This window comes from Ceratotherium simum, chromosome 11, assembly GCF_057802395.1.
Source record: "Ceratotherium simum simum isolate JZ-2026a chromosome 11, ASM5780239v1, whole genome shotgun sequence".
Lineage (NCBI taxonomy): Eukaryota > Metazoa > Chordata > Mammalia > Perissodactyla > Rhinocerotidae > Ceratotherium > Ceratotherium simum.
This window is the reverse complement of record NC_141910.1, coordinates 6,723,482-6,738,334: the sequence shown is the minus strand read 5'-3', so window position 1 is coordinate 6,738,334 and position 14,853 is coordinate 6,723,482. Positions and strand designations below refer to the sequence as shown.

Here is a 14,853-nt window from a genome sequence, read left to right as displayed (position 1 = left end):
TTAGTAGTGAGTTTACATCTCACAATGGGAAAAGCAGTGACCAAGAAGAAAGACAAAGATTTGGAGGGTATTATTCTATATCTACTCAAAAAGTGTTTCAAAGTAGGCAGAAAAATGTGTTCAATTATAAATAGCCATGGATCAACTGCTCAAATTTAAAACTAATTTAATTAAAATTACTGGTTTTAAACCACATATTACGCTAAAGACTTCATATGAGCCTTTGAATAATGATATCCATTTCTTCTTGTCGTAATTCCCATTTCTGTAATGAAAGAAGAGTTGAAATTTTAGGTTAGTGTAGTGAATTATTTTATATAGTTACATATATGTCTAACATTTCACTTCAGTTTTATGCATTATATTTAAGAGATAATTCTTTATGAATTATGTGAGGAAAAAATTATGACAGAAAGAAATGATATTAATAAAGCATTCTTAATCAAAGCATAGCCTTTGGGAGGGGGCAGTTAGAAGGCCCATAGTGGGTCCAGTAAATGGATTTCATCCTGATTGCTACCTCGCATCAATTGCTAGTGATTGACTGGGCTATGTTTTTTTTTGAGAAGAATTCTGAGACTATGTCTAAGACCAATAAAACAAAGGACTGTTATTGACTGGGCATGAATACTGAAGGTACCAGTGAAGAAACGGCAGCAAGCATGACACACATCAACCATCCTTGCTTTATTGGTTCTGAAAGAGGCTTGGAGCATTGACAAGTATGGCTTGTCTTAAGGTTGTCCAATGTGTATGTGTTTTTTTCTCTTTTTTTTTTTATACCTGTCCTACTTCTTGCTGTCTCCTGGTCTTTTCAGGCCTGAGCCCAGGCAATGTCCTTTCTTTAGATTTTGACTTTTAATCATCCTGGAATGTTTTGTTAGAAGGTCTCTTCTCAAAACCTGCCCTTTGCTAACTTATTTGGTTAATAAATTTGAACACAGTACAAGCAAAAGCAGCAAGATTGATATACTCATATTCTCAAAAGCTGGTTGGATAAGACTTTCAAGTACCCCTAAAGAATGTGTAAATTCAACACTGGGAGTCTACTGATGGATTTAGATGATGAGATAGGCCCACCTTAGCTGGAGATGGCAGGTGCTAGGTCCAAGAGGCTAAAGATTAAACATAGCCCATTTTGTAGAAAAGTGATATAACACTTTAGGAAACAAGTCTAGGGAACCCAATAGTTTGTTTCAATGGAGATTAAGCACGGGACTTGGGAGGTTGATTTTCAGGGTTTGATGGGCCCTCCTAGGAAGGGGCTCCATTTTGAGGTAGCTAGAACTCTCAACTGGGTTCTGCCAACAGTATAAGAGTTGAATGAATTAAGGTGTTACCACTTTCCAAATAACATCATTTGTGTTTTAATAAGACATATCTAGAAATAATATCTTAACCAAAATAAAGAGCCAAATTTTTGGAATTTTAGGCCCTATAAGTGGTTATAAAATATTTTAGACTATTTTTTTTGGTGCCTCTTGAATTACATCTTTAAACATCACTTTCCCAGACTAGATTGTCTTCTCTTTATCTCCTACTAGAGCCATCTTGACTTTCCACTGTCAGTCTTCCTTCAACTCTAATAAGCCCTAAATGTTCTTAGATATTTTGGGTATCATACTTTTATGTAAAACCCACATGTTTTCTTGTACCAAATTTCGATCCCTCCTTTCCTCCATGTAAAGAATTCAGTAGTGCTAGAAAAGATATGGATCTTTTGGTGCTTTTCTATCCCCCTTGTGAACTTTCCATGTTTTTATCCCTAACACATTAAAACTGTAATATTCAGGCCTTGAGAGTAGGCCAAGGTGGTGGTAGCTTGAGTAAGAAGAGGGTTAGAGAGAGTCCAAAATGCTGAATGAGGGATAACCTTGAAAAGAGAAAGTAAAGAGGAGGAGGTGGAAATGGAGAAATATAATTTTTAAAAGACTCTTTTTGGACTCAAGTGGTGATTTAAGGAAAGACAGATGACAGTAGTAATAAAAGCTTAAGATTTGTTAAGGTCCAACCATGTGCCAGACAATCAGCTTTAAGGGCATTAACAAGCCTAGAAAGTACTTTTTTCATTTTTACTTTAAAGATAAAGAATTTGAGGTAGAGCTGGGTTAAGTAGCTCTCTCAAGATCACACAGCCAGTGATTAGTCCAATCAGAATTTGAATTTGGGCTTTCAGTCCAGAGGCCAAGCTTTTCTTCACTATAAGAGAAGAAAAGATAGAAAGGGAGGGAGCAACAGGGATAGCAGGAGGTAGAGCGTGAAATGTATTACCAGAAAGGAGAGAATGTACAGGGCTTGGAAGAAAGAGGAAGGGAAGAGGGGACTAGGATCCTGAGGAGAGGCAACAAACACTCCCTGGGGAAGGGGTCTCTTCTGCTCTTCTTTACTCTCTTCATCCAGGACTCAGGCAGCAACAGAGGCTTCAACCAGCTCTTTCCACACATGTGAGGAGGAGAAGGGCACGGGCTGGATGGGAGTTTACTTTCCCCAACATATGAATAATGCCATATGACACAATTACTAGTGGTTGAATGTGAAGAGAAGTGAAAAGATGGAGAAGAGTAATCCAGGGCCTTCAGATTATGCTCACTTTCCAGGCACAGTCCTCCACCAACCAGCACTCAAACCTGTGGTCCCTGACTTTTGTAGTCTTTTCTTCACTAATGGTTGCACATTGTAAGCATGTTGTATCTTGCAGCCTAGGAGCCGTTTTGTAAGGTATTAAATTGCCTTCATCACTTATCAACAGATACCATGTCCTTACAAAGTTTGGCACGTCTTGATAGTACTGGGTATATTAGTGGTTCTTGATCCATTTTATGATGACTTACTTATCTTAGGTTCTTGGACAATGGCTTTTCTTACATTTGTCTCCCAGTCATGGTGATACTGCTTGGGGAAGGAGAATGGGGGAAATAGAGAGATGAAAGGTGATGATCTTCTGCTAGCTGGCTCTGCTATAGGGAGGGCAAAAAGCCTTTTGAAGAGTTGATACAAGGTATGAATCTTGGCTGGCAAAGATATGCTGGATACTTATGATCAGAGATGACAAGATCAACAATCAATGCATGGTATATTTATGTGGTGTAAAGATTGCTCCCTACCCAGGAATATCTCCCAATTATGGTGGGTGTCTAAGAATCCACTGGCACTTCTTCTCCTGTTGGATTTATTTCCTGTGGTCCTGTTGTTTTGTGGGAACAATCTAGAGAAGGTCTCAGGGCCAGGAGATCGTGAAGTGTGGGAAAAGGAAGGAAGAAATATAGAATAAGGACGTGGGGACTGCCTAAAGAGAGATGCCTGCTCATAACTTTCCAAGGGCCAACACATCTCCATACTTCTCTTTGGGATCCCAAAGTTAGCAAGAATCCCTTGCTTTGGGTTGAACAAAAACTGTTCTGCCTTAAATGGTAAGAAAAAAATGGCTCTAAGCCATATTTAGGAAATTTGTTGACTGTAATTAAGCCTTCATGGGAGTCCCCAAGGTTTACTTACCTATAATTGAAAAAATGCAAATGAAGACAGTTAATCAGTGGACTGGCTGACTATGAAGTGCTGCTACCTACATAAATGAATTAAAAACAAAGATACAAATATGTCTAGTTGAGAAAGTTACCTGAGAGCCAGTTGGTAAATTTCTCAGCAAAGCCGTGGAGATTTTTTTCTTAGCCTGATTGAGATCGTAGTGCTTTTCTGCTAAGGCCTTTGCCAACTTCATCTTGAGCCATTACATACAGATTTCCTAACAACTGGCCTTCAGCATTGGTAGAGCACCTGCTGCCTCCCTAGCCCCACTCAGGGAAGCCCTGCAGAAAAAATAACAGACCTCTTGTCCTGCTTTCTGTTGTGATTGATCCACTACTTAAAGTTGCAAAACATTTGCTTTTCAAGATCCCACAATCAAATGGGAACACCCCTGGGATGAAGCCAGCTCTTCCAGAGTTATCCCACAGCATTTTAGCTATCAGTTATCAAGGATCAGTACATGTACTGATATTAATAGCTTTAATGCAGTTTTTTTTAACAATAATCACAACATACCTGTGATGGTCATTTTCACTTTGGACACCATACTTCTTAATATATTCAGCTAATTTTATCACCTGATTTAACACCATCCCTAAAATGCTTTGCACTTCTGTCAATATTTATGTCTTCTGCTTGATGATTTCATTAATTAGACACTCATACTATGGTGTTAGCACCAAGTGCACAGTTTGTCCCTAAAATTAGCTATGGAAACAAAAGAGTAAATGCAGCATCATTTAGATAAAAACATTTGTCAGTGCTCTGATTAGTGGTAACAAACACACAAGGTATTAAACAAGCTAATTTAAATATAGAAGTAGAGGTACAGTAGATGATGTATCTGTGTTATAAACTGTATCAAGTTGTTTTTGACAACTCTGTCAGATGGGACCTCTTGAAGGAGGGAGGTAAAGAAGTTTCCTTTCCCAAGCCACTTAGATTCTGAGGGAGCAAGGTGCTATGATTGATTAATAATGCCTGCCATGGACACCGTAGGCCTGAGTGGCAAATTCTTGCCTTATGTTCACCACTGTCACTGTCTTAACAGGAAGGAATATAACTTTGTTCACTTACTTCATTGTTGATGTTTGATGAGGAAGAGTGAGTGGACTAGAACCCTGAAATGAGGCCTTGCCACAAAGGATTGTCTTTTGTGCAAGCGTGTAAACACCCATGAAGTGGGGAAGATGTGATTAGGCTGAACCTTTTCACCATGTCTTTGTTTGCTTGATTATTTATTACCGTGGACTTACTAGAGTTTTTAAAAAGTGTTATTGACACTCTGGAAAAAGTAGGCAGATATTTCAAATGTATCACAGTTTCTAAGGAGATCAAATATCTCTTCAAAGCCTCATGGATTTTTTAAACATGAAATGTTCTTCTTGGTGGATAATAGGATCCGATGCTTTGGGTTTCTAACCTCCCATTCATTAACAGCAAAGCTAACTTGTAGCAAAGTCTTTTTTTTCCCTGCAAGCAATTTGTGACTCCTTTTGGGGAGATAACTTTAAATAAATGACCAGCTCCAGTGGAAAGATTCCAGTTTTCTCAAGGTGTTTGCTTTCAATTTATTGTCAATTCTCCCATCACAACTTCCTCTCCCCAAAACACTACCCCAGGCCTGAATATGTATACTATAGCCCCATTAAAATACTTTTCTTTTTATATGTTAAATACTTATTCCCATTAAAAAACCTTGCAAAGACCTAAAATGGACTCTACCCATATTTGCAGAACCATTTTAGCATTCTCAAAATTATTAGGACTATCAGCTCTGACTTGAGAAAATTAAAATAGCCTATGCCCAAATGGGCCTGGGTTCCCTCTCCCAGGCACTTCCAAGCTTTTTGAGGTAATCAAGGCAAACTCCTCAGCTTTTATATTTCAAAATCACCTTCAAATGGATTTAGTTCACTTTATTCTATTTAGCTTAACCCGTAGTCTCATGACATTTGCATTATTTTTAATCCAAGGACAGATTGCTTTGTACTTGGGATTTCCATGAACTGCCATTTATGGTTCATTATTTTTTGGTAATAGATAATCAGCTTTTTTTGAAAATATATTCATTTCCAGGTTGTATTTCTATCTCTACATGCATATTTTAAATGGATTAATGGATTAATGTAACATAGTGAAATCCTAATTCTCTGCTATAATTATATGCCTGGCCCTCACAAATTAACATCCAAAGACATTTACTGTGTCATATGTAGTTAATCCAATGTGTTTCCCTCCACCTCTTTTACATTACTTTGCACTTCTGACAATGCTATGTTGTGTGTGTGCGTGTTTTAAGCTGTTAAATCTAAACTGCATTTGTTTTATTGCTGGTTGGCCCAGGAAGTTCACCATTATCAAGGGTGAAGAATTGCTAATTACTTAACAGAATAAAAAGTAGCCTTAGCTGTCAAGGGAATAGTTAAGATATTTCTTGATGATGTTATGTCTTAGATTTTTAAAAGAATATTGATTTTTATCTTGAAAGTATGATGCTGAGAAAATTTTTAGTAGATTTCTTGGACTTTTTGACCTGAGGAAAGAATATGGATTTAATATTTCATTCAGCATTCTATCATCTCTCTCTGTAAAAACACTAAATAAGGAATACGGAGGAAAGAAGAAATCAGACAGAAATTGACATGAATTATATACCTATAGTATGCAGAAGACTGTTCATGAAACAACTGGGAAGACCACTATAAGCAAAACATGGTTTCTTACATCTAGCTCCCTGAATTTCACTCCCATAATGTCAACTGTCCATTTGATAACTCTACCTACATGTAACACAAACATCTTAAATTCAGTATTTCCAAAGTTAAATTCAGCATTGTAGCACTTCAGCTTCCCTCCTATTTCTATCATCTGGGTTTAGAGAATCAATATGTACCCAGTTGTACTAGCTGGGAATTTGAGATTTTGAGAATTGTCTGTCTTCATCACTCTTAACCATCCCGTCACCAACAACCTCCTTTTTCATCCGCTAAAGTGAGTTTAGATATCATGCTCACCCTGCAGCTTTACTTTCCTACCCTATCCCTACCTGACTCAAGATAGATCCCCTATTGTCTCTGTTCCTTTAGCACCTTCCATCCTACTAAAGCACTTATCGTAGAACATTAAACCTTTCAGTTTATGTGTCTATGTTTGTATACCCAACATTTCAGCACAGTGGCTAGCATGAAATAGATACACAATATGTTTCTGAAAAAATACTTGGCTGAATAAATGTGTAGGCAGAAGGATGGAGGGATAGACTTGAAAGGTAAAGACTAAATGAGAATTCAGCATTTCAAGAAATGTAGTTGCACTTTCATTTGAAAGAGTGTGACTTGAGTCATGCAGTCACATTTGTGTCAAATTCTGTTTCTATTGAAACTGAACACCTCTTGCAGTGTCAACCCCATGTTAATGAAATAGTATGGAACTTAAAACATGGGGTATCAGAAATCTTCAGATGATCCTGTAAATTGTGCGTCATTTTAAGCACTTTTTATGACAGTCTTCAGCTTTGATGTAAGGAATTAGGCAGCACAAATTTCAGGAAAGTCTTCCCTCTAGTATTTCCCTCCATTTAAAAACACAAAATGAGGATGGTGTGGGGAAAGAGAAATCTGTCTATTAGGAGCTGAGTGGGGTCAAGAAGAAAAGAGTAGTAACAGAGGCAGAGAAAGAGCCAGAAAAACCCTATAGAAATGGCTATAAATCAGCTCTCCCACCCTTATTTGCTTTTCATGGACTATAATAGACCAAGAGGTGAGTAAACATCTGTTGCCTTTTTAAAATACTACTTTGATATTTTAAAAGAATAGTGACAGAATTAGGAGAAGCCTAATTTCTGTGGTTAGGGACAGCAGACATCTATGACATGAAATCGGGAGGATGACTCTAGCACAGCTTGATAGGTTTTTGGGCTGTGAATTTGTCTGCCATGCGTGGCTCTGGAAAGCAGCATGGAGCAATGGTTAGCACATGGGCGCTGAAGTTAGGCTGTCTGGGTTTAAATCTGGGATTCACCACTCGTAGTGTGATACTGGGCAAGCTGTATGGCCCCTCGAAGTTCTTGTCTCAGACACGGTTGTGAGATTGAATGAGAGAAAGGAAACTCAGGGAGCTAGTCTAGAGCCAGCTCGTGGTCACATTTGCTAAATGTAGGCTCTTATTTTAAGATTAGGTGAAAATTAGCATCTTCTCTTAGATTACATATAGGAACTGGATGGGATGTCCAATTGGAATAGCAAGGCCCTTAAGCAGGAAAAGATACAAGTTTCTTTCTGTGGAAAAGTCCAGTCAGTGTATATGCAGGTCAGCTGGAGGAATGGCTAAGAGATGGTCCACCTTCAAGGCTGGTATAAAGCTAGCAAGACCAGCCCAGATAAAGGCATAGAATACCAGAGTGGGTGAGCCCCACCTAAGAGATAACCAGTCATCACAGCTGTATACAGAATGTGCTTCAGAGAAACTGAGCAAGCGCAAGAGAAATCTGCAGGGATCTGATTCCAAGCTCTGCTGCCATGAGGGTGAATCTAAGCCAGGAAGGCAGCCTAACAGCCGAGAAGGACTGGGAATGGCTGAGCACTGGGCAGGGTCCAGTTAGAAAGAATTCAGGCTCTGAGGACGAGACGACTAAAAATTACAGACCAGGTGAGATGGAGGCTTTCACCAGACTTAGTCATGATGATTACAGGATGTTACCAGGTTTAAAGTACAGGCTTCTGCCCAGACAGAGTTAATAATTAAGACAGTTTCATTTTGAATGATAAGTAGTCATTGAAAAACAAGACCCCATGGATTACACAATGCTTTAGAGAAGTAGTGCAGTGTAGGTTCAGATGGTGGGCTTTGGAGAGAGTATTGGTCCTAATCCCTCCTTTGCCAGTTACTGCAGGGGCACGTTACGTTATCTCTCTAAGCTTCACTTTCCTCCCCTTTACAATGGAGGCAATGATTGTTCCTACCTTCAAGGATTTTTGAAACTTAAATCATGCAATTTAATTAAAAGAACTAAGGCAATGCCAGGCACCTGGTGGTAAGTGCTCAATTAATGTTGGTTATTATACTAGAACGTCATTTGCACATATTCGTTTACATGTCTTGTTTGAAAACGCCATAGTTACAGTATAAATCACAAAATAGAATGCAGTTACGTTAAACAAGTTTTCCTAAACCTTGTATTAAAAAATCTTCTTGCCATGTAGCTTTACTCTTTTTAATGTATTTTCTTTAGGAAGTGCATTTTTAGCAAAACATTTCACTTGGAAACCAGGTCTCAGTGCTATTTTGGATAAGCATAAAGGAGAGCCACTTTTAAATAAAACAAATTCTGATTGTGCCAATAATGATCTAAATCATTAAAGTGGGTAGAGGGCAAATGGCAAAATTTATCTTTTAGGAATTCAAGTTTGAAGAAAAAGTCAAATTTTGTATGAATTTTAGATTGAGCTTATTGTCTAGGAGTATATTTGTTCAGATTTAGTTGGCTAGATCCCTTACCTCTTCACTTAACCTTGCTGCAAATTCAGTATCTGCCCTACCAAGTGGCCTGAATGAAATCATTGGCTTTATATTTCAGAGCTGTCTCACTCTCAACCAATGTATTAGATTTATTCACAGGATTCCTGCATCAGGCTGGGAGAGCACAGGGGCTCTGAAGAAGAGACAGGCTATCATATTTTTGCTGCAGAATTAGACACCATCTATCTGAAAATGGAATCTGTGGTAAAAATCTCCAAATTACTTGTAATCCTTCTCTTCAGATCCACTCAATTCTCCCAAGATTTGCTTTTGGGGAACCATTTAATAATACAATGGATACATCTTACTCTACTTCTACTAATTCTATTGCCCTGAAGCAAATCAACAGAATTGTCCCTAATATTATTCTGCTCTCTCTTTACCCATAGCACACAATAGAATTAACTAACTTTATCAATGAATATTACTCATTTTTGAAACCTGACAGACTTCTAGGGAACTGTCAATTGGCCAAGGGGTATGGTATCTAGCTTCTAAAGAAACGATGACTGATCTCTTACTTGTCCCAACATTTTGCTATCTTATCTCTTTCTTTCATTATTTACACTTCTACCTGGGAGCATAACGGGAAAGATGAAAAAGTGAAATTCAGTCAGATAACTGGCTATGATGTTACCAAACTCGTGTATGGAGAAAGTCCTAAAATCATTAGATGTAATAAGCCTTCAGATAGTCCTTGGGTTTCATTAATCCAGTGGTTCTCAACCTTTGGCATGCATCAGAATCCCCTGGATCGCAAGTTTTTGATTCAGAAGTTTGGGATTGGCGTGAGAAATTGCATTTCTAACAGGTTTCCCAGGTGATGCTGATACTGCTGGTTCAGAGACTGTACTTTGAGAATCACTGTGCTAATCCGTGCTTGGCTTCTCTTCTATTAACTTGAATAATCTAGAATTTGCTTTTCTTTAGCTAGCTTTAGAAATTTATGCTGTATAAACTAAACATTGGGGGTTAAGCAGTTATTTTATTATATGCGTACCTTGAACAATGTAATAGAAGTGGCAAAGTAAGAAGGCAGTCAATCTATTTGATTTAATTTACAAAGCAGTCAATTATATATTAGCTGAATTGTGGCTCTAATCCACAAATCTCTTTGCTTCTCTATATTATTGTATGGTCAATGTAATACTGACCTTTAATCTATTTTTTTTAATGGTGAAGCCTCAATTCTTTGGTATTGCAAAGAATTTATACATAGAAAGCATCTTCCATTGTTTCCCCCAATGATCTGACTTTATGGGCTTTTTTGGTGGTGGAAGAATTGAGCTCATTTGTAATAGAATTTTTTTTAACTCAGCATAATTTTTGTTTAACTTGAATAAAGGATATAGAACAGAGAGTAGCCAGAGCAACTGCATTGCAGAGGCCTTAGAGGTAACTTCTGATGTGCCCAGTCATTGCTTGGGACATGTTTTGGTCACAAGAAATGACAAGAAGCTAAAGTTGAGTGCAGGTCACATCATGCAGCGGAGCCACAGTGATTGGGGTCCCTCAGCTTAAACACTTTACTAATCACCTCACACTCGGAAAGTTGTATACCTAGTTCCCATTTGCTATTGAAGCTGCAGGCCATCAATTACAGGTTATACAATGAACAATCTCAACAACTAGGAACAACATTACTTAGGAACATCCTTGGATCCCTCATTGAACTGCAGTGGATACATTTCCTTAGTTGATGTTACAAGAACTTTGATGAATGATCAAATATACTCAAGCATCTTTGAGCCTAGAATAATATTTGCAGTCCAGTTGTTAGTTCTTTCCTTTCATTAGGTCCCATGTAGATTCCTGGCTGAAAGGGAGTCTGGAAAATGCAGTTTTGAACTTTTCCAGCATCTATAGTCCAGGAAGTGAAGAAGGTTGAAACAGATATTGAATGATCTAGTAATATAGAGTATGTACCACACTGTCTCACTGGTTAAAAGCAGAAAAGAGGTAACCTAAAAACTCCCTGGCCTGAGAGTCTGGGGATGAGCTTCTAAACTTACTCTGCTCTAAGTTGTGACTTGTCATAGCATTTTAACAGCCATCCTGCCCAACAGGGTGGCAGTATGGTACAGTCTTTAAGGACTTCATCACTTAATCTGTGTAAACCTGTGAAAGTTACTGGACCTCTGCATGCACCAGCTCTCTCATCATAAAATGTAATGACAATAACACCTACTTCATAGGGTTGTGAGAGTTAAATGGGGAAATACAACGTTCTTAAAATAGTGTTTGTCACATAGTAAGAAATCTTCATGAACACATGGATATGGGGGTTAGCCTGAATGCTCTCTGACCTACAAGAGTCTGATACAGTTATTGATATTATGCCTTTTTATTCTGCAGTGTTTGCCAAATGCTTTTTAAACATTTGAGTAATTGTCACCATTACTAATCAGCCGAATGTAATAACATGAGCTGTTCCAGTTTGGAAAACTTTTATGCTGGAACCCTTACATGCTAAAAAGAGGGCTTTGTCTTTAGAGGTATTGGGATTTTAGAAAGCTATGCATCATAGAGTAGTCTCTTTGCTTTTTTAACCATCCAATTAAAGATAGGAGAAGACAGGTGACTGCTTTGCAGCCTGTTTCCCTTATGTAATAATTTGCTCTTTTGTGGCAATACTATACTTGCACAAGCACAACATTGTTTTAACCATGAAGCTGCACCACCATCTTGTGAATGTTGTGCTTTGACTAACCCAGGGGTCTCATTCTTCTCCTCCCTCTCTAGCTGGACAGTGCCACATCCCTCATCCAGGCAGCTAAAAACCTGATGAATGCTGTTGTCCTCACGGTGAAAGCATCCTATGTGGCCTCAACCAAATACCAGAAGGTGTATGGGACAGCAGCCGTCAACTCCCCTGTTGTGTCCTGGAAGATGAAGGCTCCAGAAAAGAAGCCCCTTGTGAAGAGAGAAAAGCCCGAAGAATTCCAGACGCGAGTTAGACGAGGTTCTCAGAAGAAACACATTTCTCCTGTACAGGCTTTAAGTGAATTCAAAGCCATGGATTCCTTCTAGGACGATAGGCTCTAAAAGAAAGCTTTTTCTTTGTTTTGTTTTGTTTTGTTTTTCTTTCCTTTTCTTTGTAATTCCATTTTTGTATGCATACCTGCCGACTCATATGCCTCAGGCATGGGGAAATTAAGGGAGCAGTGTCTGCATGTAAGATAAGATGTGGTCAATACTACTGACCCGTCTGTAGCCCGGGGAGGGGACAGGGAATTCCTGTTCTGATGTGGCACAGAACTGTCCTTTGCAACATTCTCATAAAAGTGGGCAAAGAGTTCGCATCGCAATGTTTACGGGAGCGGGAGGGATGGGGAAAATAAACTTAACTCTACAAAAGCAAACTCTAATGCATGCAAGAATCATTAGGTTGGCAGGTATATTAATAAGTGAAAAATCTGGAAGTGTAATGGTAGAACATAAAGCTTGTATTGCTTCTGTTTCAGTGCAAAAATGTACTAGCCAATACGCTTAAGTGTGTGGCCCACAAATTGAACAATTCAACTTTGACATCCATACTATTATGTGGATTTTTTACTAGGAGGAAACTAACTCATCCAGCCTAAAATGCTTCTTTTAATCTGTATTCTGTTCTTTCTCTTCTAGTAGTGCCATTACTAGTGCTCATGTGATAAATTTTTCCCCCTTTACTGAAAACAATAAACATTTATTTGAAACAATTATAATCCTTCTGGGGGCACTGGAAGCACAATGTGGTGATCAATCTTGCTTTTACTTTTTTTAAAATTTTAACTATGATTTTGCTAGAAATAGGAGGCCCAGTGGTGGTGGAATGTTAGAGGAATGGAAACTGACAATATGTGTGAAGGTTTAGGGGCAAATACATAGGTGTAGTTTGGAGTGCTGGTATCTAATATACCGTTGTATCCACTAACTCGAAATAAACACAGTTAATCTTGACATCTGAAGACTGCTTTCCTTCTTTAAATTCATACATAAGAAAAGATTAGATCATCGTCTTGAAAACTGGTTAAAAACGCTTTGTGTTTGTTTTTAGAAATTGGGGGTAAAATAGGTGAGTGAGTGATATCTAAAGAAATCTCTGAGTCATCTTTAGAGTCCAAGAATTACCTTTGTTTTGCGTTTTTCCATTTGTTTTTATTCACTATCCAACTAAATCTAAAATGAGAAAGTCATGTGTTAGACTTTTCTGGGCCATGTTCAGCCCTGGGCTAAACTTAAGAAACTTAACTGTGTTCTCAGAGAGAAACTGAATCAAAAAAAAATTTTTATAGGGAGGTCCATTAATTTCAAAATATTTTATTCAGTTCAAAATATTTTTTCCCTAAATTGTAGAAAAGGGCCTTTGTCCCATTACTAAGAAGGAGTGGGCTGTAGTCTTCCAGCTATGGCTTGAGGAGTGAGAAAAAGACCCCAAATATTCATTTGAGTGTCCAAAACTCCTCCCATTTGAATGATCCCTATAGATTAGCAAGTTACAGTATGTCTTCAGAAGACTTCTGTTAAGATGTATGTATTTCTTAGCCATGTGATAACATACTGGGGGTCATGGACACCTATGCTTTGTGTTAGTTTAAGTGCAAAGTAAGACCGAGGACTTGTGGAAGGAGAGAAGCTTAGTCCAAAATCTTTGATATGGTTCTGCTCAAACTACTGCTCACCACCCCTGGGTGATGAAAACACCACCCAGGCTAAGAATGATCTACTAATGGAGGATCCACGATAAAAGCTGTAGACTGATTGATTTTCAACACTAATCATTAGCCCACTATTTCAACTAGCCTGCTCCCTTAATTTGCATAAACATTGAGAAAGGCACCTATTGATACTCATTCACAAATATTTATGGAATGCCTGCTTTGAGTCAGGTTTTAAGCTGAGCACACCACTGTGAACTTATTGGCAACTTTCCTTGTTAACACTTGAGTATGGCATAACTCTCTGGGTTTATACATTATTCCATGATTTAATAGGTTAAAAAAAGTATTTTTCAGACCAGCCAAAAAAACTACTGAAATTCAAAAATTTCTTGGTAAATCTTGAAAAACAATCACTAGGCATCAGAGGGGCATGTAGAAAATGCCATTGATTTTTGCCCTCTAAATTTTAGTTAAATGTTTTAATACATGCTATGAGCAATGTTTATATGTGTGTTTTGTGGAAATCAGTCCTCGATTTTACTAGTGCTTATTGAGTAAACATCATCACTATCCACCATTGCTCTTGTGATCAAGGAAAATAGTAACTACTCAGAAAGATAATTAATTAAATATAGACACTGTGCTGAGAACACTAGAGCAAAAAGAAAAAGCTTATTGTTTCCTGTCCTCGAGAAACAAACATACAGTCTAGTTGGGAACATATGATATAGACAGAAGAAAAGATAAGCAAATATGCCAAGAAATCATACTCAATGTGACAAATGAATGGGGTAGAGAAATAATTACTGTGTAGGACTAGAGAAGTTAGAACACATTGAGAACTAAAGTATTTGGGCAAGGATTAATGCAAAAGGTAGGATTTGGAAATGAGTACACAGGAATTAAATATATTCTAAATAAATGAAAGGTATAAATGAATAAATTTGGTAAGGGGGATGACTGGGCTGGACATTCAAATAAAAAAAACAGCATACTTTAAGGTCTAAAATCAAGTGCAGTTACAGGGAATATGGGAGTCATGATGGGGAATTTGTTGTTAGTGCTATGTAGTCAATTCCAACTCCTAGAGACCACAGGAGACCCTCTGTGTAACAGAGTGGAACCCTGCCTGGTCTTTTAGCACCATTCTGTCATCTTCCAGTGCTAT

General features: G+C 38.0%; 1 protein-coding gene and 1 long non-coding RNA gene across 9 annotated transcripts in view; one reads left to right on the top strand and one right to left on the bottom strand.

Moving 5' to 3' along the window:
- Nucleotides 1-12,992, top strand: part of CTNNA2 (catenin alpha 2) — a 1,067,853-nt gene extending 1,054,861 nt beyond the window's left edge. For all 8 annotated transcript variants that reach the window (XM_014792722.2, XM_087436505.1, XM_087436499.1 and 5 more), the window contains one exon: nucleotides 11,788-12,992. In XM_014792722.2, coding sequence (XP_014648208.2) covers nucleotides 11,788-12,075 — 288 coding nt within the window. In that variant the 3' untranslated portion in view covers nucleotides 12,076-12,992. The remainder of the gene's footprint in view (nucleotides 1-11,787) is intronic.
- Nucleotides 180-14,853, bottom strand: part of LOC147915908 (uncharacterized) — a 37,589-nt gene continuing 22,915 nt past the window's right edge. Inside the window, exons 2-3 of the long non-coding RNA XR_015553615.1 lie at nucleotides 3,617-3,806; nucleotides 180-265 (exon numbers count right to left, since the gene is read on the bottom strand). This is a non-coding gene — a long non-coding RNA (uncharacterized LOC147915908). The remainder of the gene's footprint in view (nucleotides 266-3,616; nucleotides 3,807-14,853) is intronic.